The 27,067-nt window shown below is 45.7% G+C and overlaps 1 protein-coding gene across 2 annotated transcripts; it reads right to left on the bottom strand.

Annotated features, from left to right (window-relative positions):
- Positions 1 to 499: 499 nt before the first annotated feature.
- Positions 500 to 25,449, bottom strand: SERTM2 (serine rich and transmembrane domain containing 2). Of its 2 annotated transcripts, none has more exons than XM_029607638.1 (2): positions 25,187 to 25,449; positions 500 to 5,081 (listed from the first exon to the last, which is right to left on the bottom strand). In XM_029607638.1, exon 2 carries the CDS (start codon positions 4,426 to 4,428, stop codon positions 4,147 to 4,149), a length of 282 nt encoding a protein of 93 aa, XP_029463498.1. In that variant the 5' UTR covers positions 4,429 to 5,081; positions 25,187 to 25,449; the 3' UTR covers positions 500 to 4,146. The 2 variants fall into 2 exon arrangements, with proteins under 2 accessions (XP_029463498.1, XP_029463497.1); XM_029607637.1 differs by having other exon boundaries at positions 25,192 to 25,449.
- Positions 25,450 to 27,067: the final 1,618 nt, after the last annotated feature.

Below are 27,067 nucleotides of genomic sequence, written 5' to 3'. Positions count from 1 at the left end.
ATGTGCTTTAATTAATACTAATGCAGAATCCATGCTAATTAAGTTACGAGAAAAAAATCCAGGCCAAATAGCTCATTCCCTATTAGCACGTAGAAAAATAACATGTTACAACATACAAAAGTTAACATAGAACTGTTAACGTAAAAATCACGACTCTACCTTGGGAAGCTGTAGTTAGTTTCTGATAAAGTCTGCATTAATGTGCAAACTTTAGACTCATTTTAATGTTAACAGGAGTTAATCAATGCACCTTAATGGCCCACGTTAACATAAATTGGTCCCTGTGAGTGCGACTTCATCTACCCTCCTGGCAGGGGAAGTGAGAGATGTTCTTCTCTGGTAGGAATCAAACCTAGCTCCTGTTGCTTAGTGCTCTGCCTGGCTAACCACTGTAGAATGAAACCGGCACAAAATGTGTTTTTCTTTCCTTACACACATGAAATTGCTGAAACTTTATGTAGGTTATCCCATGAGAAAGAGAGGTCTGAAACAAGAGAGAGACAGCAAGTGCATTAAGTTTATTTGTGCTTCATATGAATCTTCCCACGTACATATAACTGGAACCTCTGAGTGCTGTAAATGTGCTTCCATGATATCTTAAATTCATTTTCTTAGAGGTAAAGAGAGGCCTTTTGAATTGGTGTAGTACTCTGAGAAAACTAAGGAAAAAAAGTACATACGTTTTAAGCTTTCAGATTTGTGACAAAGTCCCGCAGTTGCCATACTCGTCCACTTGAAAGTGTAGATATAAGGCTCAGGAAACAAGTTGCAAGTGAGATCTTTTTTAGTGGATGAACTCCCGTAACAGCTGTGATGAGCCTTCTAGAGGTAGACGCCCCCCATCATAGCTCCGAAAAGATGGTCACCGACGTATGGAAGTTCATCCACTAGAAATACATCACCTACAACATGTCTGGCCCTTATGGCTACCTTGGCAAGTGGAATAACGTGGCAGCCACAATATTCTGCCCAAGACGGAACCACCAGTGTATTGTTAGTTCAATGAAATGGTGTCCTCTATAACTTGTTTGACCCTTATTTCTTCAGCTTTGTAAGAAGATTTGTTCAGGTAAGAGGTCAACAGCTCATGAATCAAGCAGTGGTTGATGTGAGGATGTGTCATTATCTGGCATATTGCAGAGCTACCGATTTTATTTCTTAACTTTTAAAAAAATTATTGCCTGCCTCCTGGATCCCTTACAGAGGGGCTGATGCAATAAAGTGTGCCCAGCCTGGCACTGGGTGCGCTACACCAGCACGCCATCCGATGCAGTAAGGAGATTAGCACATCAAAAATGCGTGCCCTAATAAATGCGTAGCCCACAGCACCCATCACATGTAAATTCCATGTGGATAAGGCTATTAGTATTACTCCCTCCGATGCAGGAATGCGCTGGGTGCCCAATGCACACTTTTTAGCGTAGCAAATTTAGCTCCCTCCTTGGAGGTGGAGTAAAGTCAATTTGCGAGTCAAGGGCTCATGAGAAATAAAAAAAATTATGGTCCTCTGTGTTACGATGTCTTCCAAATTAGTATCGCGGTGACACTTTAATTTACTGCTTGCGCTGGAGAAAAATAAATGTATATTGGCTTGATAAAAAAATATATATATAAATTTTTTTTAAGGCCACACAATTTAGATGCCCATAGCAAGGGGCACTTATTATAAGACACTTCAGTAACCTCAGCAAAATAACAAAAAAATTGGCCTGAAGAAGTGGGATAAAAATGGACGCTCGTATTGAGCGCCCATTGCAATTATGAGCACCCGATGCAATTGAGCGCTGTGGACACACAATTCTCCCTAAGTGCACCCTTTGTTATGCAGCCCCTCATTTAAATACTACATTGGATACCCAGGGGACGTGGCTGTGTGTGCATTAGGAAAAAGGGTGCGCAATACAAGCGCTCTTTTTCAGTTGCATCTTATTGCATCGGCCCCAGACTGTGCAAACTTTTTCTTGCATCAACATAAGATGTATCCAGAGGAGAAGGTTTGCATTGGTTTTCAAGCCAAAGTCCCTTTTTCAGATGGTTTGGTCTAAGTGAAAAAAGGTCCCATGGGTTCTCCAAAGCTTATGAGCAATAACTAGGGATGTGAATTTGTAGGTCCATTCATTTCATTCGTTTCGGCGGTGTGCGCGAATCTCGCCATGGAAAGTAGGCGCACAAAATTGATAGTATGCACGCATGTAGATGGCCACCTACATGTGTGCATACCATCAGTTTTGTGCAGCTATCTTCTGTTTGCGAGTTAGACGCACACCGCCGAAACGAATGAAACGAATGGACCAATGAATGCACATCCCTACAGAATTCTTATATATTAAACCAATAAAAGGTATGACTTATAAAAACACTCCCCTGCCCCAGAATCAATATTGCAAGTAAAACTCTGCAATACACCAGTTGTCAACCTCAATAAAAATTCCAATAAAATACATTTTCAACTGACTATCTCCATTGATCAAACATATTTTACTGGGGGGAATATTTTAACTCATTAAAGGTTTTTTTGGTTTTATTCTTTCATTTTTCCTGTAGTGTTTCAGGACTTCATAAAGGCTTGAGACACAAGATGGAAAATGTTTAAAAACAGAAAAATGGAAGGTGGGTGGAGGTAAGGGAGAAGGGAAACCATACATAGCCAGCCCTGTACTACAGGTATTGTTAAACAGCTTTGATTATGAAAAATCAGGATTCTCAGCTAACAGCCAGATGCACTAATGTTTTCCCATAGGGAGAAAAGCCTGCAGTACATCTGGCCCTATATGCACTGTTAAAATAAATGGAGAATTTCTTTTCATAGTGCATCCTATAAGCCCTTCATTTTGCACAGGATGCAGAGATGCATATTCTGGCATGTTGAATGTATCCTTCCCATAGGGGAACATCTGATCTGAGGGTAGAGGCACTATTGTAGATCACATAGAAGTCCCTAAGGTTCTGGTGAATTTCATATACTAACAAGCAGGGGGAAAACGCTTTCTGGGCAAAGGACTATGTGAAATGTAGAAGCCCCTGGAGCTTTAGTATTGTTCTATTCTTAGAAGACCCAGCCAGGGGTGGCCTGTGCTGGTTGCCTGAAAGAGCAGACATTTCCTGGGAGGTGCGTATCAACTGCAAAGTTCTCTCTGCAGGAGCTGCGTTAATGGGAGGGGGCTACAGGAGGGAAACCTGCTAACCTCATTTTTGTTCTAGCTAGGAGCAGATCGCATCCACCTTACCGAATGTCAAGTTTAATGATTATAAACCTTGTCTGCAGGGGGGGGGGCTAGTGAATGCGAGGATGGGCTGCCGACCTGTAGCAAAGACCGGCTAGGACTGCGCCTTCCTTGGCTGTTAATGACTTGCTTAGTCGAGATGGTGAAGCTGCGTTAATTTTTGGGAGCTAACCGTTCCTTCGGGTTCATCTGATACACATTAGTCTCTGCTTCTGGTACATGTATTAGCTACTAAGCACCTGATGCCCTGTACAAGAAGGGGAAAAAAACCCTGCATTTATTTGTTTACACTGAAGATGTTGTCTAACATTTATAAAGGTTTCAGTGGTCGGGGATTTGCGTGGCATCTGCACGTTCACCAGTACAATTCACAGTAACACTCGGAATTTCCCCAGTCCTTCCTTCAGGAAAACAGTACGCCTTGCGGACGTTCACTGGGAATGTGGTGGACGCCTTCTGTTTCCTGACCAGCAGCGCAGCCTCGCCTGCCGTCCGGCAGAGAGAGGGGTGGCACGGCATAGAGGCAAAAGGAAAGCAACGTTTCTCTTCTCGGGAGTTCAGTCCCCCTTCCTTTGGCCTTTTGCATAGCATCGGTTCGTTATTATCTCTCACCGGGCCCACTGGGGCAACACGGGCCCTTTTGGCAGCAACTCTGGCGGGTCTGGCACCAGTGCTTGCTGGTGTGGGGCACTTGTGTCCACTCGTTGCCCTGGAAAGGAGTCCTCTGAACACTTGCCATTGGCCATTTTCTGGGCACAACGTGTCTTTGCCACGGAGCCTGCGTGTCCCTATTCTAGCCAAGTGCAAACACGTCGGATTTGGACTCCGAGGCCCCATCCTTGGGAAGGTGGACCGCTCACAATTTTGGGAACGGCTGGATTAAAGTACGTAAAGCAGCGACGCTCTCCCTGCTGTGCTCTCTTTATACGCTCGGGGTCCGCCCTTGCATTTCCACGTCCGTGAACTGTGGGATGGTTTCGGTGCTTTCTGGGTTAGTGGTGATGGGTGAGATCACGTGCTTGATGCGCAGGAGCATGGTGAAGAGCAGGATGAGGAGAACCGCCAGGAGGCCCAGAAATATGCCCACATACATGTAAAGATTGGCATATTTGTCAGAGGTGCTGTCTACCTCCGTAGACACGGTCGGTAACTGAGAAATGTGGCCTGTTGGATTTTCGCGGTACTTAAAATACACCTCGGTCATAGCTCACGCGATGTCTAGTCAGTGTCTAGTCACCTTTCAGCATGTTCACTCTCCGATTTCCTCTTAGCGACAAAGATTCAGTAAAACTGAAGAAGCGCACCCCCAGCTGGTAGACCGGCTTAGCTACTACTTGGAACGTAAGAGAGGAGGTATTTATGTAGAATGTAATATCTGACGTGAATGAGTCCGGGTCGGAAGCTCCCACCATTGCTCGCTCTGGATGATTCTCACCACCAGATGGTTTTAAGAAGGTCCTGCTGCAGTCACTGTTCACAAGCCCAAGTTAACGAGGGAAAGGCGATCAAACCATGGTACTTGGCACACATGCCAAACCTCTCCTTAAAAATACAGGAAGGCTGCAGTTATATGTCTGCCGGGAACTTACATATTTAAGCTTTGGCAAAGCCTGGTCTTCCTTGCAATTTGCTTTCAGATAAGAAAACGTTTGCACTGAAAAGTCGTGTTCCAGACCATTCATACAGGAGGGTTTATCTTTGTCGCGACGCCAGGTCTTCCTGGTCCTTTGATTTCATACAGCACAGAAGACGTCATGGGTGGCGGAGGTTGGTTATAGACGCAAAGGCATGGCTACTCTTGTTCTTCTCCTCAGCTGTGCAGTTTTATCACTTGTGCTCATCCAAAATGCTGTCCTGCTATAAAAAGAGAGAAAGAAATAACTTTAAAAACATGCATATATATGTTGTCTCCTTGCAAGAAGCACTGAACCAAGCATGTCAAACTGGAAGCCTTGAGGGCCGCAAACCAGTCTGGTCTTTCTGGATATCTCTAATCTATTTGCACGTAGAATAATTAGGGATATCCTGAAAACCAGACCGGTTTGCGGCCCTCCAGGTTAACAGCCTGTGTTGACTTGCTCTGGTTTTCAGGATCCCCATGGCTGTTACAGGGAACACCAGTGGAGAATAGTTACGCTGAGAAAGGAAAGTCAAAAGTCAGTCATCAGCGGTGAGGAAATGTGCGGAAAGATTGGAAACTGGGACTGGCAGCTTCTTCAGTGCTTGCAGGACAAACTGCCACCGTTAAGATGGACGTTCCTCCCACTGACCTTTCAACCCTGCAGCCATCAGCTACCAATGGCAGGCAAGCACCTGATCAGTTTTACCTGTGGTTCTTGTAGATTCTGTGGCAGTTTTCCTATCTTAACATAAACCTTGCCAATTTGGAGATGAGGGTTGGGGGGATTTGCCCAGCCTTCTTCTAGGTTTCGGAGTCCAGAAGGTCATCGACATCAGCATGATGACGCTGCTGTCGGCGGGCCTGCGTTCTGAAAGCTGTGGGAACATCGATACCGCCGGGGCTGGATTTGGGACTGGCGCCCATATGCACACTCAGCAGGGACTGGAAGTCCCACTGGCACCGGAGAGGTCACCTGGGGTTGCCCCCTGAGCAGATCCTCGCCTTCTGAACACACATCCTGTGTCCTTACCTCCTGTTCTCTGCCTGGCCCATTGCAGCAATAGAAAGTTGTTAACGCAGGGCCCGTGGTCGGGTTCGTGCCTAAAGCCCAAATTCAGCTCCTCCACAAGAGCTTCCTGTTACTAAGGTGGCTCAAATCCCAATTCTAGTCCATGTGCCATTAATATTTTCACCCTCTACACAATCTATGCGTAACCTCCACCCTTAGAGAACAGTTGGGGCGGCATTGATTCAGTGGTAGATGGTGTAATACGTTTTCAGCCCAGGTGATGACATCTAGTGGTATAAAGGCTGTGGCTTTCATGGAGAGGAGAAGACGTTTGCTTTGGTTTTAGCCTGACTGCTATTGTTTTGGGCTCCCTGGTGCAGAAATCGAGGGAGGCATATTTTTTCCATGGAGGGAGTAAAACATATGCTGCATTTCTAGGCTAAAGGCTGAGCCTCTTTTGGGAAGAAATTTCTAGAAGGAAGCATGGAGACATCTCTGAAAAGCCCAGCCTACCTTGGAATTGTCATCGTTTTTCCCAACTTCTGCTGTGGAGTAAGTGATGGGCTTCCTACTGGTGACCTGTGCTGGTGTTTGCCAGGAACGAATTCCCTAAGCTGACCCAATTTTCGAGCTGCTACAGTGTTTATGTCCACTATTGTCTGCCTATTTTTACTCTGGAAGCCTGTGAAGACTGAACTTGTGTCAGACAACCTACATTTGGGGGTGGATTTAATGCACGTGGCATTATTGAAACCATCGGTCCACATTGTGGACTGAACTGTATTTCCAGGGTTTGGGTTTCACTTGAGGTGCAGGTTGCTAGTGAATTGCTACTAATCAGAAGAAGTCAAGTACTTTGAGGGGTTGTTTGTTCAACCACAGATGAAAGAATTTTCCTTGTCCAATAAAGACGCCTCTGCACCAGCTCTGACACCATCTGCTTGACTACGTTTCAGAACCCACTGGCCTGTGCAAGGATTGGTCATCTGGTTTCTATTTTATGTACTTTGGGGTTACCCTACCAAAATCTGTGTGAGGGGAGTGGGCCCGTGAGTGCACACCTGCTCATAGTCCCAATCCCATGGGAAGGGGAAGCTTGGTGCCATCTGGATCTCCTCCGGCGTGATTCAAACTTTGTGCTGCAGATGGGTTCGGCCTGTCTAGGAACTGCTGAGTTCTGGTTACTCTGAGATTGTTGTTCATTATCGGGGATGGGGACGGGGATGCATATCAACTTTCCCTCGATTCCTTCCCCTCCCCACTCCCCCAGCTTCTCTCTCACACAATTTTTTTCTCTTTTCCCCCCTTCCAAGGATAACCCCAGCACTCCTTTACCCACCCCCTATGAATCACTCCCAGCTCCCTGACTGGTGCTCTGGGATATCTTCTTCCTCTTTCCTCATCCTGCTCTCAGCTGACTCCCAAGTCCTGCGATCCCAGACAGCTGCAGGCTGAGCTGTGCCTGCTCCACCTCTTCCCCTCTTCTCTCTGCACCCATGTTGCCTGTTGACACAGGAGGGGAGGGATAAATCTGGAGTGGACATATCAGAGCAGAAAGCAATTGCTCTGCTCCCTTTTCAGCCTCTGCTCTGTTTCTCCTCTTATCGTGCCGGCAGTGTCTGCTCCAGCTGCACCCCCCGTGCCATCTGTTCTGCTCCCTCCCTGCATGCTGCGTGCTGGAGCAGTAAATTTAGACTTCCCAGACATGGGGATGGATGGCACTTTCAAATTTTCGTACCAGAAGCAACTGCTTACATTCGCTACACGTAAACCTGGGCCTGCCTACTTCCACCTGAGCCCTCATGGGACTACAGTAGGTTGATGGCAAGATAAGGATATGACACATTTGTTCCAATCTTTATGAATAATATATCATTTGAAGTGGAGAGAGCCTCCGGTGAGAGCAGGCATAAGACTGTATTAACATGAATTTCACTTTAGCGGGAGAAAAGATACCAGTTAGGTGCATGTTGGGTACTGCAAATGTTAATTAAGGGTGAACTCTGGCTTTCTTTTCCCATTCTATCTGCTTTATTCCCGCTCATACCGCCATAAAAATACTATTCCGGTTTTGAAAAGAATACTAAATAAGCCTCACAAAAACCCCAGTCTCCGCAAGAGGAACATGGCTGAGATCAATATTTGTTTTTGATGATTGTGTGGGGTATTCCAGAGCAGTCTAAAAGCATGCATCCGTCTCGCTAGGCACGGCCAGCACGCGCAGAGCAGCCTGCTAAAGAGCTGCAGATTTCTGTGCTGCGGAATGGAGTTGGGCTGTGGATGCCCGCAGATATTTTATGGAAATTTCCGGCTCGGTGAGCTATTCCACAAGAATCCAAAATATGAATTTTCATAGCTAAGATTGCCTTCTTCACCTCAACCATTGAAAGCTTAAATGTTTGTGTCAAGGCATCCAGGTTTATGACTTTCAACAGTTGTTATATTGGGCAAACGTTCAAAGATCCCTGAACACCCAGCAATAATCACCATCTTACTACTACTACTACTACTTAGCATTTCTATAGTGTTACATGACATATACATCCTCTTCCACTGATCATCATTGGAGTGAATTGTGTCCAAATTTTGTGATTGGTGATCCGCAGGCTAATCCCGCGAACTACTGCTCTCACCTCCTGGCCGGGCCCCTACTGTCTTCAGTTGCCATCAACGTCTCCCTCTAGGCAGCAGAAGGCCACTGGCCCAACCTGTCACTCCTTCGATCGTCACTTGGTCTACGCGGCAGGACACCGCCACTGATTCCTTCACAGCTGCCGCTGCCGACAACTTCTGCGCTACGCAGGACTCCTTAGGTGCGCGTGCGCACCTCAAGTCAGAATTTTAAAGGACTGCGGTAGGAAACCCCCACGCGGCCCCTGTTGATGACATCAATCTAAAGCCCTATAAAAAGGCAGTGCTGCAGCTATAACTTGCCTTGGCAACATATCTCTCTACTTGCTAAGTAGTGCGTGTTGTCAATGTTCCCTCTCTGCAGTCTCCAGCTCCACTGTCTTGTCCTTTGCTCCCAGTGCCTTTATCCTTCATCCCTGTGGTCCTTGTCTTCATCCGTCAGCTCCTGTGGTCATGTCTTCAGTTCTTCAGTGTGCCTTCCTCGTCAGTCCTGCCCTGCCGAGCCGACTTGTCTTCCCTTCGGATGGACTCCCGGTACTGACCACAGCCTTGACTCCTGGACTAGTCTCTTGCCACGGACCCCTGCCTGCTTCCAGATTCATCTGTGCAAGCTCCACCTTGTTACAGTGACCTTGATGGATCTCCAACTCCTCAGCAGAGGCTCACACCTAAGACCTGCTGGCCCTGGCACCCGAAGACCCAACCCGAAGGGAACATGGACTGGTAAAGGCAAAGCTCCAGTTGGGCCTCTGCCTCATCCAACTCTGCCTGCCAATGATGGGGACCTGCAGGGCTCCCCCTGAGGGTTGTGTCAGCTCCACCTTGGTCCAAGGATCTATGAAACCAACACCAAATTAATATGTTCTACATTTACTGAGAGCTTCTGTGCATTTCCCTGAGCTGGAAAAAAAAACCCTCACTAGGCAAACAAACTCCCTGAAGGTGCAGTTGTATTGACATTTCTGGGGGTTCATTACATCAAAAGTACTTCTTAGATACATCTCCAACATAGCTGTTAAAATGCCTTCGTTTAAGGTCCTCCCAACCCCAAGGCTGGTGCTTCCATTAAGCAAACTAGGCAGTCACCTAGAGCGCAAAAACTCCACAAGGGTGAGGCCCAGAGGGGCGCTGTCCCAGAGCCAATACCACCAAAGAAGAGAGCGCTGTCCCAGAGCCAATACCACCAAAGAAGGGAGAGCTGTCCCAGCGCCAATCCCACCAAAGAAGAGAGCGCTGTCCTAGAGCCAATACCACCAAAGAAGGGAGTGCTGTCCTAGAGCCAATACCACCAAAGAAGAGAGCGTTGTCCCAGAGCCAATACCACCAAAGAAGAGAGCGCTGCGCCAGAGCCAATTCCACCAAAGAAGGGAGAGCTGCACCGGAGCCAATACCACCAAAGAAGGGAGCGCTGTCCCAGAGCCAATCCCACCAAAGAAGAGAGCGCTGTCCCAGAGCCAATACCACCAAAGAAGGGAGAGCTGTCCCAGCGCCAATCCCACCAAAGAAGAGAGCGCTGTCCTAGAGCCAATACCACCAAAGAAGAGAGCGCTGTCCCAGAGCCAATACCACCAAAGAAGGGAGTGCTGTCCTAGAGCCAATACCACCAAAGAAGAGAGCGTTGTCCCAGAGCCAATACCACCAAAGAAGAGAGCGCTGCACCAGAGCCAATTCCACCAAAGAAGGGAGAGCTGCACCGGAGCCAATACCACCAAAGAAGGGAGCGCTGTCCCAGAGCCAATACCACCAAAGAAGAGAGCGCTGTCCCAGAGCCAATACCACCAAAGAAGGGAGCGCTGTCCCAGAGCCAATCCCACCAAAGAAGAGAGCGCTGTCCCAGAGCCAATACCACCAAAGAAGAGAGCGCTGTCCCAGAGCCAATATCACCAAACAAGGGAGAGCTGTCCCAGAGCCAATACCACCAAAGAAGGAAGCGCTGTCCTAGAGCCAATACCACCAAAGAAGAGAGCGCTGTCCCAGAGCCAATACCACCAAAGAAGGGAGCGCTGTCCCAGAGCCAATACCACCAAAGAAGGGAGCGCTGCGCCGGAGCCAATCCCACCAAAGAAGGGAGCGCTGCACCGGAGCCAATACCACCAAAGAAGTGAGCGCTGCGCCAGAGCCAATACCATCATAGAGGGGAGCGGTGTACTGGAGCCGTTATTGTTGATCATTGGGAGGGTTGTGCTGGAGCTGCCAGTAGGTAAGGAGCCTGGTTTTGACCAAAAGGTTCCCTAAGATGCCAAAATACTCTTGCACTGGTGCTCCCCAGCCACTTTGTTTCTTGCTTTCCTGGAAGTGATTTTCTCTGTTTCTTTCCTTCTGATTTGTTTAAATCTTCATTTTACCAGGTGTTTTTCTGTTCAGTCCTGCCAGATGCACGGACATCCATGCTTAGTTTTCTTTCTGCCAGGGCATTATCACGTTCTCTGAACTTCTCACGGTCTCCCGATGTTTGATTGTTTATGCAGTTCATCTTCACGTTCCATAATGCAGAGTGGCTACAGGCTGGGCACATTGGACAAGCATGCTAGTGGCCGTATTCCTGGTAACATATTAGATGACAACAGATGGGACCTGTCGACCCCCCCAATCTGCCTTCTATACTGCTGTAGCCAAGGATATCTCCCAGCTGTTAGCCGGACGCGCTGGACCATCTGCAGGATATCACTCTGTATCCGAGTCATTTAAATTTATTGTCTTCGCTCATTGGTCCTCCTACCATTCTGAGTGATGAGCATATATTAATATTTAAATATTTAAAGTGAATTCCCAGCAATTATATTAAAAGATCTATTCTGTTCATTTGGGAAAAAAAGGAGTAAAAGAAGAGACCATATCACTTAGTGCAAGAGAGAGAGAGATTACCTGCATGCCTCACTCAAATTTTACTAAAGATTGAATTGAGAAGTAGTGCTTCTGCTCATAACTGTTGAAGTTAACATTGTTGGATTATACAAGGTTTCAAAGAACCTTTTGCAAGAGAAAAAAAACATTATTTGCTAAGACAGAGATGAATCTCTGACCATGTAGAGAGCAGGGACCCTTAAAGCTGAACTGCCCCACTTATTTCCTCCCCTCCCACAATTTCTTTAAACAAAAAAGAATCATAATAATCCCCCAAATAAGCATCATAATAATTTTTGCATGGATGTTTTCAGATTGTAAGCAAATGTCCGCTGATTCATCTTCATAAAACACCGGATGATAAGGGACTGCTTTGAAAATGGAGGAGTGGCCTAGCAGTTAAGAGCAATGGGCTGGAAACCAAAATTCAAATCCCACTTCCCCCACTCACACTCCTTGAGATCTTGGACAAGTTATTTTACCTTCCATTGCCTCAGGTACCCACTTGGATTGAAAGCTCTTTCGGGAATGGAATTATCGTACCTGGATTCTAAGAATTATGTGCATTCATTTGTAACAAATGTGAATACAGCGATGAATTAGCCCGTTTGCGGTTTGTTTCAATCGAAACGAATTTGCTCTTCCCCAAAAATGAAGATTTTAGTTTTCATTCACTTTCGGCAAAGTATTGCAAATAGTGTGCACTGTTTACAAAAATGAATGGAAAAAACCTGAAAACCCAAAAACGAAAATAAAAACATAAAATTTTTGGCCATGCTCACCCCTGTAATGTTATAAGCCGCCAAGCATTATTTGGAAAAAGGGGGGCTAAAAATCCACCCCCCAACCCCCAATGCTCTTATTTTGCTGCTGACAGCTGGGCTATATCCTTAGATGGAACTTTACTGGGCAGACTGGTCCGGCACTGCTATCATCTGTTACTGTAATTCTCCAGACGGTCTCCTGACGGTCTCCACTGATGTATTTCAGAGTGCACTACAGTGTTCAGAGAGTCATGAACTTTACTTCCATTGTCCTTTTATATTCCATCTTTGTGCTTAAACAAAATGAGGAAACCTTTCAGTGAGTGCAGACTTGTAGATAGCAAATTATTATAAATTCAGGCCCAGGTCATCAGAAGCCAAGAGTAACATTCATGCTATCTCTCCAAAGTTAATGCTGGAACTGATTATAAACTCATAATAACATAGGAAATACCATGTTGGGTCCATCTCAACGGAGGAGTTTAAAAAAGGATTTGGAAATGTTTTTTAGGAAGCTTTGCCATGTTTTGGGACATGGGATTGCCTGTCAGGGATTCAGAGACAAGTTCTCACCTATAAATGCCATCACTCTGCAGCTCTTCACTACCTCTCCTCTCTTATCTCTCTCTACGCCCTCCTCGTGCACTCCGCTGGTCGGATAAGTCACTCCTGTCTGTGCCCTTCTCCTCCTACTGCCAGTCCCCGACTCTGTGCTTTCCCCCTGACTGCGCCGTGTGCTTGGAATAAACTTCCTGAACGGGTGCGTCCTGCTCCCTCTCTCTTGCTGTGTTTATATCTCATGTAAAGATCCACTTTTTTCAAACGGCTTTTAAATCTTATGCTTCTCCGTTGCTTTTAGTCGTTAACTTTCTTTTCTTTTAACCGTTGTCTTGCTTTATGAAATACCCCAAGTCTCTTGACCCGTATGTTTGTCTTATTAGATTGTAAGCTCCATCGAGCAGGGACTGTCTTTTTTGTGTGTTATTTGTACAGCGCTGTGCTTCTCATGTAGCGCTATAGAAATGTTAAGTAGAAGTAGCAGTGTAGTAGTAGTAAGTTCAGTCTCTCCAACATTTTTGGGATCTATTCACTCCCATAGTTTTCAGACTTCCTTTGGTTTCCTAAATAGCAACTTTCATTTTAAAAAAAACCCGTCTACGCAGGAGTTATTCAGGACAGACAGATATTCACAGGGAGCAAAAGGTGGAACCACCACAGATGCTGCATTTCCACCCCGAACCAGCCCAAGAGATATTGTTCACCCTCATACTTATGCAGGGGGTTTTTCAGTTCCCGGAGGTCTCCACCCCAAATAGATTTACTCTTGAAAAGCTAAATCTGACTGAGCTTCTCCTTTTGCCATGCAGATCTTCTGTTCTCCTGCCATGAAAAGTTGAGGTGGGCAGGTCCGTTTTATTCTCTGAGAGGGAAGGACAAGTGAGGACGGAGATCTCATCTCAAAGGTACAGTTCAGCAGCCTCTCTTCCTCTTGTGAATATCCTAGCGCTCGTGTGTTAAGCACTTTGGAGGGCCCTAGCGTATATTTGACCTCTAACATTCTCATTAACCGCACATAAAATTCCCTTCCATTCATAATATCAGCTGCAAGTGTTATTCACATGCGCACAATACCTGCAGCACACTGTACACCCGCACTCCTGCCCATCAAATGCATTCCACTAAAGCTATCAGAAAAGGTAAAGGGGGCAAACTTTGAAACTAAAAAGGAAAACCATTGGCATATATCTGTCACATATATGGATAGATAGATATAATTGTCATTTTTGTGACAGCCCCTAAAGGGGAGGGTGTGCTAATTTCTGTCTGCATGCTGTGCATTAATCTCTGTACTGTGCTGAAACATTAGGAGGTGAGCAGGGCTTCTGATTAGATAGGGCAGGTCCCTAACGTGGCTGATGGATGTTCTGGAAGACACAGTCGCTTGTATGAGGTCATGGCTGGGAAGGGGATTCCCTGGGTGGAGTCTTTGCAGGCTGCGGGGGTGGCACAGATAAAAACCCTTCTGTAGGCAATAAGAATCTTTTTCCTGCTACTTCTACCCTTGCTGCCCTGTATTGGGAGCTGTGGATTAAAATCCTGCTCCTTCCTCTGACACGCCATGTGGTCTTGTTGGAAGCCGCTTCTGCCTCCTGTTGCGTTGGGTGTCTACTGAGACTGTGAACTCTCTAGGTCGGGAGCTCATCGTGCCTGGCTGCAATTTATTGTAGAGTGGCCTGGTTTGGGCCAAAATCATACAATTATTGAAAATAGGGTAGGGGTTGAATATTGAATGGGGTCTATGTAAGGAAAAGGTCTGTTTTGTCACCTGAGGGGCCAATGCAACTTTCATAAACAGGAAAAGCTGCTTCATATTCCCCTCACCAGAGGATTGTTGCTGCCACGATCAGACTGGGTAAGGGGTACCAGGATCTCAGGCCTGGTTTTGACTGAGATGGAGGCTCAAAAGAACAATAGAAAACTGCTGGGCCAAAAAAATAATGTCCTACTATAACCCCCAAGGAGTCAAAGTAAGTCTGTTTGTCCCTGGGGTGAATCTAATTAGTTACATTAGCATCCTTTGTTTCTGGGGAGCCAACCTAGCTGACAAGGATTAAGTTATTCTTTCTCCGTGCCCACATCATTGCCAACAGTTATCAGCGATGAATAGTACATATTCCAAAGCTTGTTTTCCTGTTTGTGTGAAGAATATGCCTTAAATAAATACATGTTTTTATTTTTCTGATCTGGCTATGCAGTAACTAATACTGATACTACTACCATAAGAATAATACGAAAATACTACAACCACAAAAATAATACCACAATACTACTAGCATAAGAATAATACCATAATACTACAACCACAAAAAATAATACCACAATACTACTAGCATAAGAATAATACCAAAATACTACAACCACAAAAATAATACCACAATACTACTAGCATAAGAATAATACCATAATACTACAACCACAAAAAATAATACCACAATACTACTAGCATAAGAATAATACCAAAATACTACAACCACAAAAATAATACCACAATACTACTAGCATAAGAATAATACCAAAATACTACAACCACAAAAAATAATACCACAATACTACTACCATAAGAATAATACCAAAATACTACAACCACAAAAAATAATACCACAATACTACTAGCATAAGAATAATACCAAAATACTACAACCACAAAAATAATACCACAATACTACTAGCATAAGAATAATACCATAATACTACAACCACAAAAAATAATACCACAATACTACTAGCATAAGAATAATACCAAAATACTACAACCACAAAAATAATACCACAATACTACTAGCATAAGAATAATACCAAAATACTACAACCACAAAAAATAATACCACAATACTACTACCATAAGAATAATACCAAAATACTACAACCACAAAAATAATACCACAATACTACTATTTATTTATTTATTTATTTATTTATTTATTTAAGGTTTTTCTATACCGGCATTCATGATAAGATCATATCATGCCAGTTTACATATAACAGGGGGTGCAAAAACTGTTCTTTTAACAAGTGCGAAGGAAGTAAAAGTTACAATAAAACAAGGTTGTAGAACTGGGGGAGGAAGGAGATAAGGATAGTAGCGTAAAATAATTTACAGAGGTAACTTATTTACAATGTGCAGTGATGTCTCTTTATGGATATTAACATTGTGCAGTGAGGTCTCTCAATGGATATTTGACTCCAGAAAGGCTTGCTTAAATAGCCAAGTCTTAAGTTTTTTTTTGAATATTGGTAAGCAGGGTTCAAGTCTAAGATCCGGTGGTAAGGTATTCCAAAGAGAGTGGCCCGCTGTAGAAAAGGCCCAGTCTCTGAGTGCCTTATGGAGTGTAGCTTTAGTTGGGGGAACGGTCAGGGAGCCTTTGTAGGCGTCTCTGATAGGTCTGGATGATGAGTGCATTCTGAGGGGGATTTGGAGGTTGAGAGGGGCCTGTGAGTGGATGGATTTGTGGATGATGGTGATGGACTTGTGTAGGATTCTGTAGTGTATTGGCAGCCAGTGAAGATTAGATAGAATTGGCGAGATGTGGTCTCTTCTTCTGGAATTTGTCAGAATTCTGGCTGCCGCGTTCTGTAGCATCTGAAGTGGTTTTATGTATGAGGCCGGGAGACCTAGCAAGATTGAATTACCATAAGAAGCTTGCTGAGCAGACTGGATGGACCATTTGGTCCTTCTCTACTGTCATTACTGTGTCAGTGTGTGTGTGATACTGTGATAGGTGCAGACCCGTTCCTGGAAATCTGAAATAACTGAACAGATCGTGACTTGTGTTCTAAGGAGGATGTCTTAATGTTGGTCATGTTGGACTGGGATGAGCGGTTTTTTTGGTAAGAGGTAAAAGAACAAGGCAAAAATCAGGAAATGACAACTGGAAAGAATCCTATGATTTATGCACTCACAAAAATGGAAAGGAATAACTCCTGTGAGTTTAAAATTGCAAATTACAGGCGAAATGGATGATAGTGTTTCAAAGCTCCTTATTTAATACAAGGCAGCACATTTTTAATGTACTGAGCTGACGTCCTCAATAGCCTCTTACTCTGGAAACTAAAAAATAATTAGTTGGAAATTACTGTTTAAAAATGGAAGGATTTTTTTTTAATCAAATGACTTTTAAATGGAATATAAAGTACATTATTTTTGTGAGGCTCATCTGATAAAAGCGTCCTTTAATCTTCTCCCTAGAATGAGTTATTAATTGCTGTCTGATCTCTCTTTGTGGGAGTGGGGTGCAGTTTCTTATCCCGTTTCCCATTGACGGATCAGGTAAGTTGCTGACCACATAGGACATGCCTAGCATCCTCCATAAATAATACATTGTGTGCAGTACTCTGCCAAGCGTGAAGCTCTCCTGAACTCGGGCCCGGGGACAGTCTCCAGACTGGGATCTGCATTTGTGAAGTTTAGGAAATCTGAGATCCCGGTGACATTTCTCTCTTGCTGGAAGTAGCTGCCAGTTCCTACTACGCCTTAAACTAACCGGACAGACCTGATGATGATGGTCTCTGAAAGCACAGCAGGCTCTCCTCTAAAGTGGAACATTTCATGCCGGTCCCTTAAAGGGAGAAGGGGAAAAGCTAATGCATCAGCATGGTTTTTATAAAAATGTCCGGGCTGCCAAATCCCTGACCACTGGCAGCAAGGAGGCTTGGGATGGGCCAAGAGGACTTTGACATTGAACGATTGCGTTGTTCGGTTCAGGTTCCTCCTGGGAACTTAGTAATCCTGCTGCTGTGCTGTCTGGCTGTCAATAACTCGAGCTCTCGACTCTGCCTCTGTAAAAGGACACTCGGTACGCAGAGCGTTGGGAGAACAGGACATTAGAGGAAGGTACTCACCTCGTCAACCTAAAGGGTCGCACAGAAGTGGAAGTCGCAATGTATGCAATAATAAAATAATCTGGGGGTTACATTTAAAGAAGAATTGCACTAGTTTTATGAATTGTTTAAATACTCATATAGTAGGGGGTGGCCCAGTGACTCTGTGGCCTTGGTGTGCGCAGCCACGCAGAAGGTCCCCAGTTTGTTCTGCTCCCTGGGTTGGCTAGGGATGCTGGGGAGAGGATCACAGTCATCGCTCAAAGGTGACCTCTAGTGATCGGGACTGCAGGGTTTCAGAAGGAGCCCTAGAGCTCGTCTCCCCCCTCCCCGCCCCCCCGGGGCTGAGGATCGTCACAGCTATGACCAGACTGGCTACATTTGGGGGGGGGGGATCTAAAGCAGGAGATAGCTGTAGGGCAGAGATCCCGACACCGGGATCTCTGCCCTACTTCTGAGTGAGCTGGAAGTACAAAGGAGCAGGAGGAAACTGCTGAAGCAAAATAAATAAATAAATAAATAATCATTTGGCTTTAAGCCACAAATTTAAGCACAAATACCAAATTATATCAGCAGAGTTCAGAGGTGATAGTATATGTCATTTTATGAAACGATCCACAATTTAAAAAAAAACCAAAAAAACATATCTAGAAAACGCTGTCCAAGTGGTGAAGAGCGACCCGACAGTGAGGAGAAGAATTACAGACTCCCTTGATGAAGATAACTTTTACTTATTGAAACATGGCCATGTCGAGAAGCATGAACAAGAAAAGCTAAGTAGATCGGGAACGCATTAATGATATTTAACAAATGGTGAAGAAGACGCGGAAGGCGTCGGAGGTTTAAATGCATTTGTATCAGACAGCCATCCAGTTGACTGATCCATTAATGATATTTAATAAACGGTGAAAAAGACGCATACGGCGTCGGAGGTTTAAATGTATTGGTATCGGACAGCCAACCAGTTGATTGAGAAGTAATGGTGAACAAAGACACGGAAGATGTCGGAGGTTTAAATGCATTTGTTTCGGACAACCGCCTAGTCATATGAAATGTTGTTGCCATATCTATAATGTTGAAAGAAATATAATAAGCGACAAGTCATGAAGATGATAGAAATGAAATGTGGTTGCTATATTTATAACGCTGAGGGTTGCTGAGCGTGAATATACTTTTTAATTGGAGTGTCCAAAACTGGAAGTGACATGTTATGAATTTCGTTTGAAATGAAAAGCAGCCGCCATATTTATAATGAAGGACTATGGAGCAAGAATTGGTCATCAAATAAGAACGATTTAAGAGCGATATATTTTAAAGTTGAGGATACAACTATAACAAGTAACAAGATATGAACTCGATTGAAGCAATAGCAGCGTTTTGACGAATCATTGATGGAGTTTGAATACTCAAGTTGAATTAGATAGGCTAAGACACACAACATTCACAAAGAGAACTTTTATATGAAAAGATTTGTGTTCACATGCAATTAGTCACGATCAAAAAAATAATAATAAAACCAAATCACAGGTAGGAGGGAGGTTGGTTCATGATTACTATTAAAACTACACTGCATACAAGGCCATGGTGGCATGTTGCAGTTGATGTATGAAACCTTCCTCTCCCTACTCTAAATATTTTTGTGAAATGGTGGAAGAAAAAAATATATTTTTTGAAGTGGTGGGGAATATAGAGTTGTTGTAATTTATGCAGTTGTCCTCATCAGTAGCGGGATTGATTATATATTGTCAGATAAAGTCTTGTAGATATATATAGCCCACTCTTCCCATAACAATGTCACAAAAAGAGATGACTAAAAAAATGACACCATCTTGTTTCAGGATTGAGCAAACTCCATAATATAAAATGTATTCCAGCCATTTCCATCAGGATGGCGGTATGCAACTTCTTGCAACAAAAATGGATGATATAAGCTTTCACAGTCCTTACAAGTCCAGGTGCGTACTACGTTTCACCCAAAGAGCTGTATAAGGGGGAAAAGCAAATTCCAGTGGGCAAACATCTCCCAATGCTGTCCGCCCACTGGAGCATGCTATTCCCCGTATGCAGCCCCCTTGAACACTTTATTAAATTGCTATGTGTCCAAAATATATATCTGTTTTGTTTTTTTTAAAATATTAACTATAATAGGCATGGTATGATTATAATTAGTGATCCCAGGAGAAACCTCATAATTAGCTTGTTGCCACATAATGTATAACCTGCTACACAATCAACAAACCTGAAACTCCCCCGCCTCCTAATTCAATCATCTGACGAAAGCTACAGAGTGCCTGCCTTCAGTCCCACTCAGCTCTCTTCCCACCCCCTTTGTTGCTATAGCCCCTCCCATTCCATCAGCCTGCAGGGAACAAGAGAGAAGGAGGTGAAGCTGAGGCTGGAGCAGGGCAGAAAAGAGGCACTCTTTCCCCTAAATCAGCCCATCCTCAGAGCATGCTAAAGGGGTGGGGGGGGGGGGGGGGGGGGCAAGGAGGGTGGATGCGTGGATGAGACGATGGTGCAAGGAAGAGGGATTCAGTTTCGTTAGGAACTGGGGAACCTTTTGGGGAAGGGGGAGTCTCTTCCGAAGGGATGTGCTCCACCTTAACCAGGGTGGAACCAGACTGCTGGCGCTAACCTTTAAAAAGGAGATAGAGCAGCTTTTAAACTAGAACAAAGGGGAAAGCAGACAGTCGCTCAGCAGCGCATGGTTCGGAGAGAGGTATCTTCAAAGGATACTAATGATGCATTAGAATTAGGGCATCCCGACAGTGAGGTTCCAATAATTAGAAAAGTAGTCCAAGTGCCTGTAACTAAAAACTCACCTGAGCTAAAAAATTCTAACTTATCCCTATCAATTAAAAAACAGAATGAAAATACAAACAAAAAACAAACTTTGAAATGTTTGTATGCTAATGCCAGAAGTCTAAGAAGTAAGATGGGAGAACTAGAATGTATAGCAGTAAATGATGACATAGACTTAATTGGCATCTCAGAGACATGGGGGAAGGAGGACAACCAATGGGACAGTGCTATACCGGGGTACAAATTATATCGCAATGACAGAGAGGAGCAGTCGGGAGGAGGTGTGGCGCTTTATGTCCGGGATGGCATAGAGTCCAACAGGATAAACATCCTGCATGAGACTAAATACAAAATTGAATCTTTATGGGTAGAAATCCCTTGTGTATCAGGGAAGACTACAGTGATAGGGGTATACTACCGTCCACCTGGTCAAGATGGTGAGATGGACAGTGAAATGCTAAGAGAAATTAGGGAAGCTAACCAAATTGGTAGTGCAGTAATAATGGGAGATTTCAATTACCCCAATATTGACTGGGGCCTGGATTCTCTAAGGTTTGCGACCTTACAGAATCCGGCGGTAATGGGGGGCGGGGGGGGGGGGCAAAGCGGGGGGCGGTCCTGCGATAGCCGGCAGCAATTGTACCTCCACGGTGTGATCACTGCCGGCTTTCACGCCAAATAACTACACCATAAAAGGTGCAAAACTCGCGGCAATAAGGAATTTTACCTTTCGCCGCCAGTGATGTGTCCGCAGCATCAGCCCCCGGTGCCACCCCGACTCCTCCTCTTCCGGGGCCGACTCCGCCCTGAGCTAGCTATCGCACACGAACGTTTTTGGGAGCTTGCCAGGTACTTGTGACTTGGATTGGACACTGTTGGAAACAGGATGCTGGGCTTGATGGACCCTTGGTCTGACCCAGCATGGCATGTTCTTATGTTCTTAAAAGTTCCCAGGTATACCCTGCGGTGCTGCTGGCAGCCGAAGAAGGGAGAGAATGCCCCTATGAGAGTAAGTACCAGTGTATGAGATGTGGATGTGTATATGAGGGGGTATGTGTGTATGAGGGTGTGTGTGTGTATGAGGGTATATGAGGGTGTGTGGGTGTGTATGAGGTGTGTGGGTATGTATGAGGGTGTGTGGGTATGTATGAGGGTGTGTGGGTGTATTTGGGTGTGTATGAGGGTGTGTGGGTGTGTATGAGGTGTGTGGGTATGTATCAGGGTGTGTGGGGGTGTGTGGAAGTGTATGAGGTTGTATGAGGGTATGTGAGTTTGTGTATGAGGGTGTGTGTGTATGAGGGTGTGTGTGTGTGTGTATGAGGGTGTATTGGTCTGGGTGGGTCTGTGTATGTGTATATATGAGGATATGAGGGTCTGAGTGTGTGTGCGTGTGTGTGTGAATGTATGAGGGTGTGGGTGTGTATGTTTGAGGGTGTGTGTGTGTGTGTGTGTATGAGACAGTGAGTGTATAGAAGAGTGAGTGTGTGTGTGCCTGAGTGTATGTGTGTATGAAAGGGTGCCTGTGTGCATGTATGAGAGGAGGGTGCCTGGGGGTTGAGGTGAGAGAGAGAGGAAGCAGTGTTTGTGTGCATAGGGGAGACAGGAATCGCGTGTGAGAGATACAGAGGAAACGTGTATGGGAGAGAGAGACAGACGGAGGAATCGTGTGTCAGTCTCTTTTACTTACACATATACACTCAAGTTCCCTCTGTCTCTCACCAAGCGTGTAAGTGTGTGAGACAGAGGGAGCATATTTTGTTTGTGTGTCTTGCTGTGTACCCCCATTTCACGACAATCTCGGGGTGGCCGATCATACACCAGCCACAGAGACCTGCATGCGTTGGGAAGTCTGCAATTTCAATTCATAGAAGCCTTGTCGACTGGCACTATTTCTCCCAAGTTTCAAACCTGTCTTAATTCAGCTTCTTTTGTGTCCGTTACCGCGTGTCCAGCATTTATACAATAATATATAATACATGCACTGCACTTGTATCTTTCTGTGTAATTAAGAGCATGACAGACTGCTGATACTGAGAGCTGTACAGCACACAGACGCTCATATTCCTGGAAAGATTGCAAGGACTTTCTCAAGAAAATATTAAAAGGACGGCTGCACTGGATTTCAATTCGAAACATTTCACAGTTAAAAGTTTGTAGCATGTCCTTACTTGATAACTAGTTGGTTTTTGTACTTGGTAAATTTTGCATTTGTACAGTTTAAATGTTGTTTTAAAACAATGAGAGAGATTTTCAATAAAATATTTTCCATAGTTGGACATGTGAATCTTTATGCAAAATCATGCAAATTTGCCGCTTGAGTCTCTGCTGATTGCTCTCTACCATATTATGATTTAGCATGGATTATTTAAAAGTCATATCTGTAACATCTGGGCGTATTTTTTATTGGGGAGAATTTGAAGGCACAATTGTCTATCCAAGCTTCTCAACCTCATAGAGAGATTGTATAAAATATCCAGAGATTTTTCATTCTTGCTTTACAATGTTGACCGGGATGGCTAGAGAAAGACATAGGTTGGGGTGGGGGGAGGAGAAAAGGGAGATTCTGTCATGATTCCTTGGAGAGGAATAAACCACCCATGAACCTCTGACATTCAAAAATCAAGATGCACAAACAGGTACTTAATGGGGACATTGGTTTCCTCGCCCATTGCTAGCCGGGGTCCTCCTGAGGCTGCAAAGTCTTGCTCTTTGTCTCCCTTTCTTTTCTTCCACCTCTCCCAAAACAAATTCCCCTCCACTGTTCTTTACAAACCTGAAAGCAAGCCCTGCCAGCGGTGCAGCCTGTGCTCTACTAGGTTTATTCCAGGCACCACATGCAGCAGCCTGAAGGGGTGGGGGCTGAGCCCAGCCCAGTCACAGCTATACTGGGCTTGTCCATTAAAACCTTATCCCCTACAGGGTGCTTGACCTTTACTCCTAGCTGGCCGGAGATGGACTGGGTCCTGCTAGCGCCAGGTAGCTCTGAACTGGGAGACTGGCTCAGGGGAGCAGATGTGAATATGCAGCTAAAATGACCTGCAGGGACCGTGTTTCACAGAAAGCGGACTTTTCAAAAACAACTAACGTGGGGAGTTTTCCCCTGGTGACGGGGAAGCAGGCAGCGGGGGAGCTGTTTTTATGTTGGATTCTCATTAGCACATGGCAGGAAAGGTTCTCCCTCCCTCCCTCCCAGCACACAATTCCCATTTTTATTTAAAAGCTCTAAACAATATATAAAGAGCATGGTTTTCAACTGCTGCAGCTCTGTTGCTGTGGCATTTTAATGCACAAGTAAAGAAAGGGCCGCATAATCACAAAATATTAACGTGAGAATATAAAAGCGCCGTGCCGGGTCAGGCTAAGGGGTCCACCGGGTCCCTGCATCCTTACACTGACCGTGGCCAGTCCGGGTCACTTCTACCTTCCCTACAGGCCCTTAAGAGGCGGGGGATGGGGGGGGGGGGGTCCCATCCCATTCCTGTTGCTCACTCCCAGGCGCTCCCCGAGTCTTCCTGGCTGGTAATTATTAAAGGACCCGGTCCTCCAGCAGCTTGCCCAAGCCTCTTTAAGCCCAGCTCTACTGCTGGCTTTGCCCATGCCCTCCGGCATTGCCGATTCATTTTGTGCTGGCTGAAAAAAGTACTTCCTTACAGGTGTTTGCAGCCTGCCCCCAGTCCTAGTATTATCTGAAAGGGTAAATAATAACCACTTCCTATGAGCTTGACCCACTCCACTGGTGATTTTATAACGTTGGCTTGTCTCCAAGCTGAAGAGCTTCAACTGGTAAAACCTTTCTGTAGATGGGAGCTGCCCAGAACAGATTTTTTGGTAATTGGGCGGGGCGGGAATTTCTATGAATAAAGAAAGAAGGAAATATACTTTTATCATTGCTGTTGCCTTTCTGCGGCTCTGCTGTATCTTTCTTTTCGATGGGGTTGGGGAGGACCAGATGTGCACAAGGCACATCCCGGATCTACGGGGGCAGAGCTGATATTTTCCCTGTCGTTCTCCATTCCTTTTTGGCTCATTCCTATTTTCCTGCTGGCGCTGACGTCCATGATGTGTGCATAGCTGGGATCCATTTCCCCCTCTGTGGCACCACCTTGCACTCGTCCACATTCAGGTCCATCTGCCACTCGGATGCCCAATCGTCTCCCAAGCTCCTCCTGCGATCCCTCGCCATCTGCCTGTGGGTCCCGGCTGCTGGGGATGGGTTTGGGTCACCTGCAGATGTGATCCCCTCCCGCCTGGCTCCCTTTTCCAGACTAATATAAGCGATCGGGACTTTATTGTCTGCTTCCTGGCAGGATGTCCAGGTCACACTCTTTAAGTGGGGCCTAAGTATTACCCCCACCCGCCTGCCTAAACGAAACTTTTGTTGCTTTGCCCAGCGCTGCCTTCCCATCGGGGTGGCTGCTGGGGGGGGTTCCTGCGATCTGCGCCCCCTGCAGGTTGGGTAAACCCCCCCAGCATTTCGCGCAAGGGGAGGAATGGAAAAGGCTCCGAGCAGGGACGAGCGCGGTCGGATTCTCTCGGCTCTCCGAAGCAGGAAAACAAAACAAAACAAAAAAAAGAATAGTACTAACGAAACTAAATAACGAAACGAAACAAGGCAGCCCCTCTCCCTGGAAAAGCGAGGCTCGGAAACCCCCAGCCCCCCAAGTCTGCCGCTGGAGGAGGAGAGGCGAGAGCCGGAGTGCTCACTCCGGAGAGTGGGGGAGAGCACCTGCAGGACGTGCACCTGATCCGATCGCTGCCTCCCTTTTCCGACAGCTCCTGCTGCCCCTGATCTGAGCTAACTTTACGGAGTCCTCCCCAGTGCAGTTTTTTATTTAACCTTTGTAGCAGAACCTGCTGAGATGCTGAGCACCTTCGGGGGGGCTGTGCTGCTGCTGCTGCCGCTGGTGCTCACCTTACCTGGTGCCATCGCCTGCAGATCCGCCAGAGGCGACGGGAGAAACCCCGGGCACGGTCCGCGGCGGCGGCTGCAGCCTCAGTGCATCCTCCGGGGCTCTTCCCAGCTCAGCAGGCAGGGTCCATGCTCTCGGCTCGCTCCTCTCCCCCACGATCCTGCCAGCCCAAGCCACTTTTCTTTTTTGTGTGTCCTTCCTCCTCCGCTGCTGAGAGGATCCCTGCTTGTGCCTGCACTGGAGGAGGGGGGGGGGGGGGGGGGGGGGAGAGCTGGGCTACTTTTTGGGGGGCTGACGGGCTAAATGGGTTTCGTCGGCTGCCCGGGTCCCTTCGCTCCTGCTGTTCTTCTCATGGGCAACAGTTAGACTGTGTGAGAGGGGAGAGGTGCAGCTCAGCCTCATCAGAGGGGAGGGGAGAGAGGGAGGGAGGGAGGAGGGAGAGATGGACTGCATCAATCCAAACAGAGGCGTTTTACTGCCTATTCATCCTGCTCTCAGTAAAGTAAATAACAGAACTGAAACATGACTGACACACACACACACACTCACACACACACACACATACACACAGATAGACACACACACACAGACACACATACACACAGACACACACACATACACACACAGACACACACACACACACACAGATAGACACGCACACACATACATACACACATATATACACACACCACACACATACACACACACACAGACACAGACACACACAGACACACACACACAGACACACAGATAGACACACACACACAGACACACACACAGACACACACACACCACACAGACACACAGACACAGAGAGATAGACACACACACTCACACACACACACACATACACACAGACACACACACACACACATACACACACACAGATAGACACACACACACAGACACACACACACAGACACACACACACATACACACACACATACACACACACACAGATAGACACACACACTCACACACATACACATGTACCTAAGCAGAGATTGGGACTATTTGTCAATAATTGTTGAGCAAAGCGAAAACAGGAAGAGAGCGAATCCAAACATGAGAGCAGTTTGATCAATCCAATGTCATTCCCTGCAATAAGAAGGCACCTTGCGCCCCCCCCCCCCACACACACACCCAGGGTCCAGAGAGGTCAACCCTCCCCGTTATTAGGACACTGTCTCTGACAGTGGCCAGTCCAGATCACAAGTGCCAGATAGGATCCCAAAGAACAGGTCCAATCCTTCTTGCTCAGAACCAGGGAAGAGCAGTGATTTTTACAAGTCTACATGGCTAATAGTGGTTTATGGACCTTTTCAGGAACTTGTCTAAATTCTTTTGTAAATCCATCTACATTAACAGCTTTCACCACCGCCAAATTCTACAATTTAATTGTGCGCTGAGTGGAAAAAAAACAACTTTCTTTGATTGGTTTTAAATGTGCTACCTATTAAGTTCATGCAGTGTCCCTTAGACCTAGTATTATTGAAAAGAGTAAATAAATAACCATTCCCTAGTTACGCATTCCATATCACTCATGATTTTAAACACCTCTATCATATCCCCCCTCAGCCGTCTCTTCTCCAAGCTGAACAGCCCTAACCTCTTCAGCCTTTCCTCATAGGGGAGCTGTTCCATCCCCTTTATCATTTTGGATCACCCTTCTAGCTCCGCTTTCTGTTTTTTTGAACCGGGGTGACTAGAACTGCACCCAAAAGGTTCAAAGGATGTAAAACATATGAATACAGGGAAGAATATTTTGGTAGAGCTGAAAGAAATAAGGAAAGAATGAATGGCAAAAGTGCTAGTGGAAGAAAAGAGTGCTAAAGTGAGGTGATAAAACATTTTTCAGATATGTCAGATAAAGGAGGAAGGCC

This window comes from Rhinatrema bivittatum, chromosome 6 (genome assembly GCF_901001135.1).
Source record: "Rhinatrema bivittatum chromosome 6, aRhiBiv1.1, whole genome shotgun sequence".
In the NCBI taxonomy this organism is placed as follows: Eukaryota; Metazoa; Chordata; class Amphibia; order Gymnophiona; family Rhinatrematidae; genus Rhinatrema; species Rhinatrema bivittatum.
This window is presented reverse-complemented; position numbering and strand designations above follow the sequence as displayed.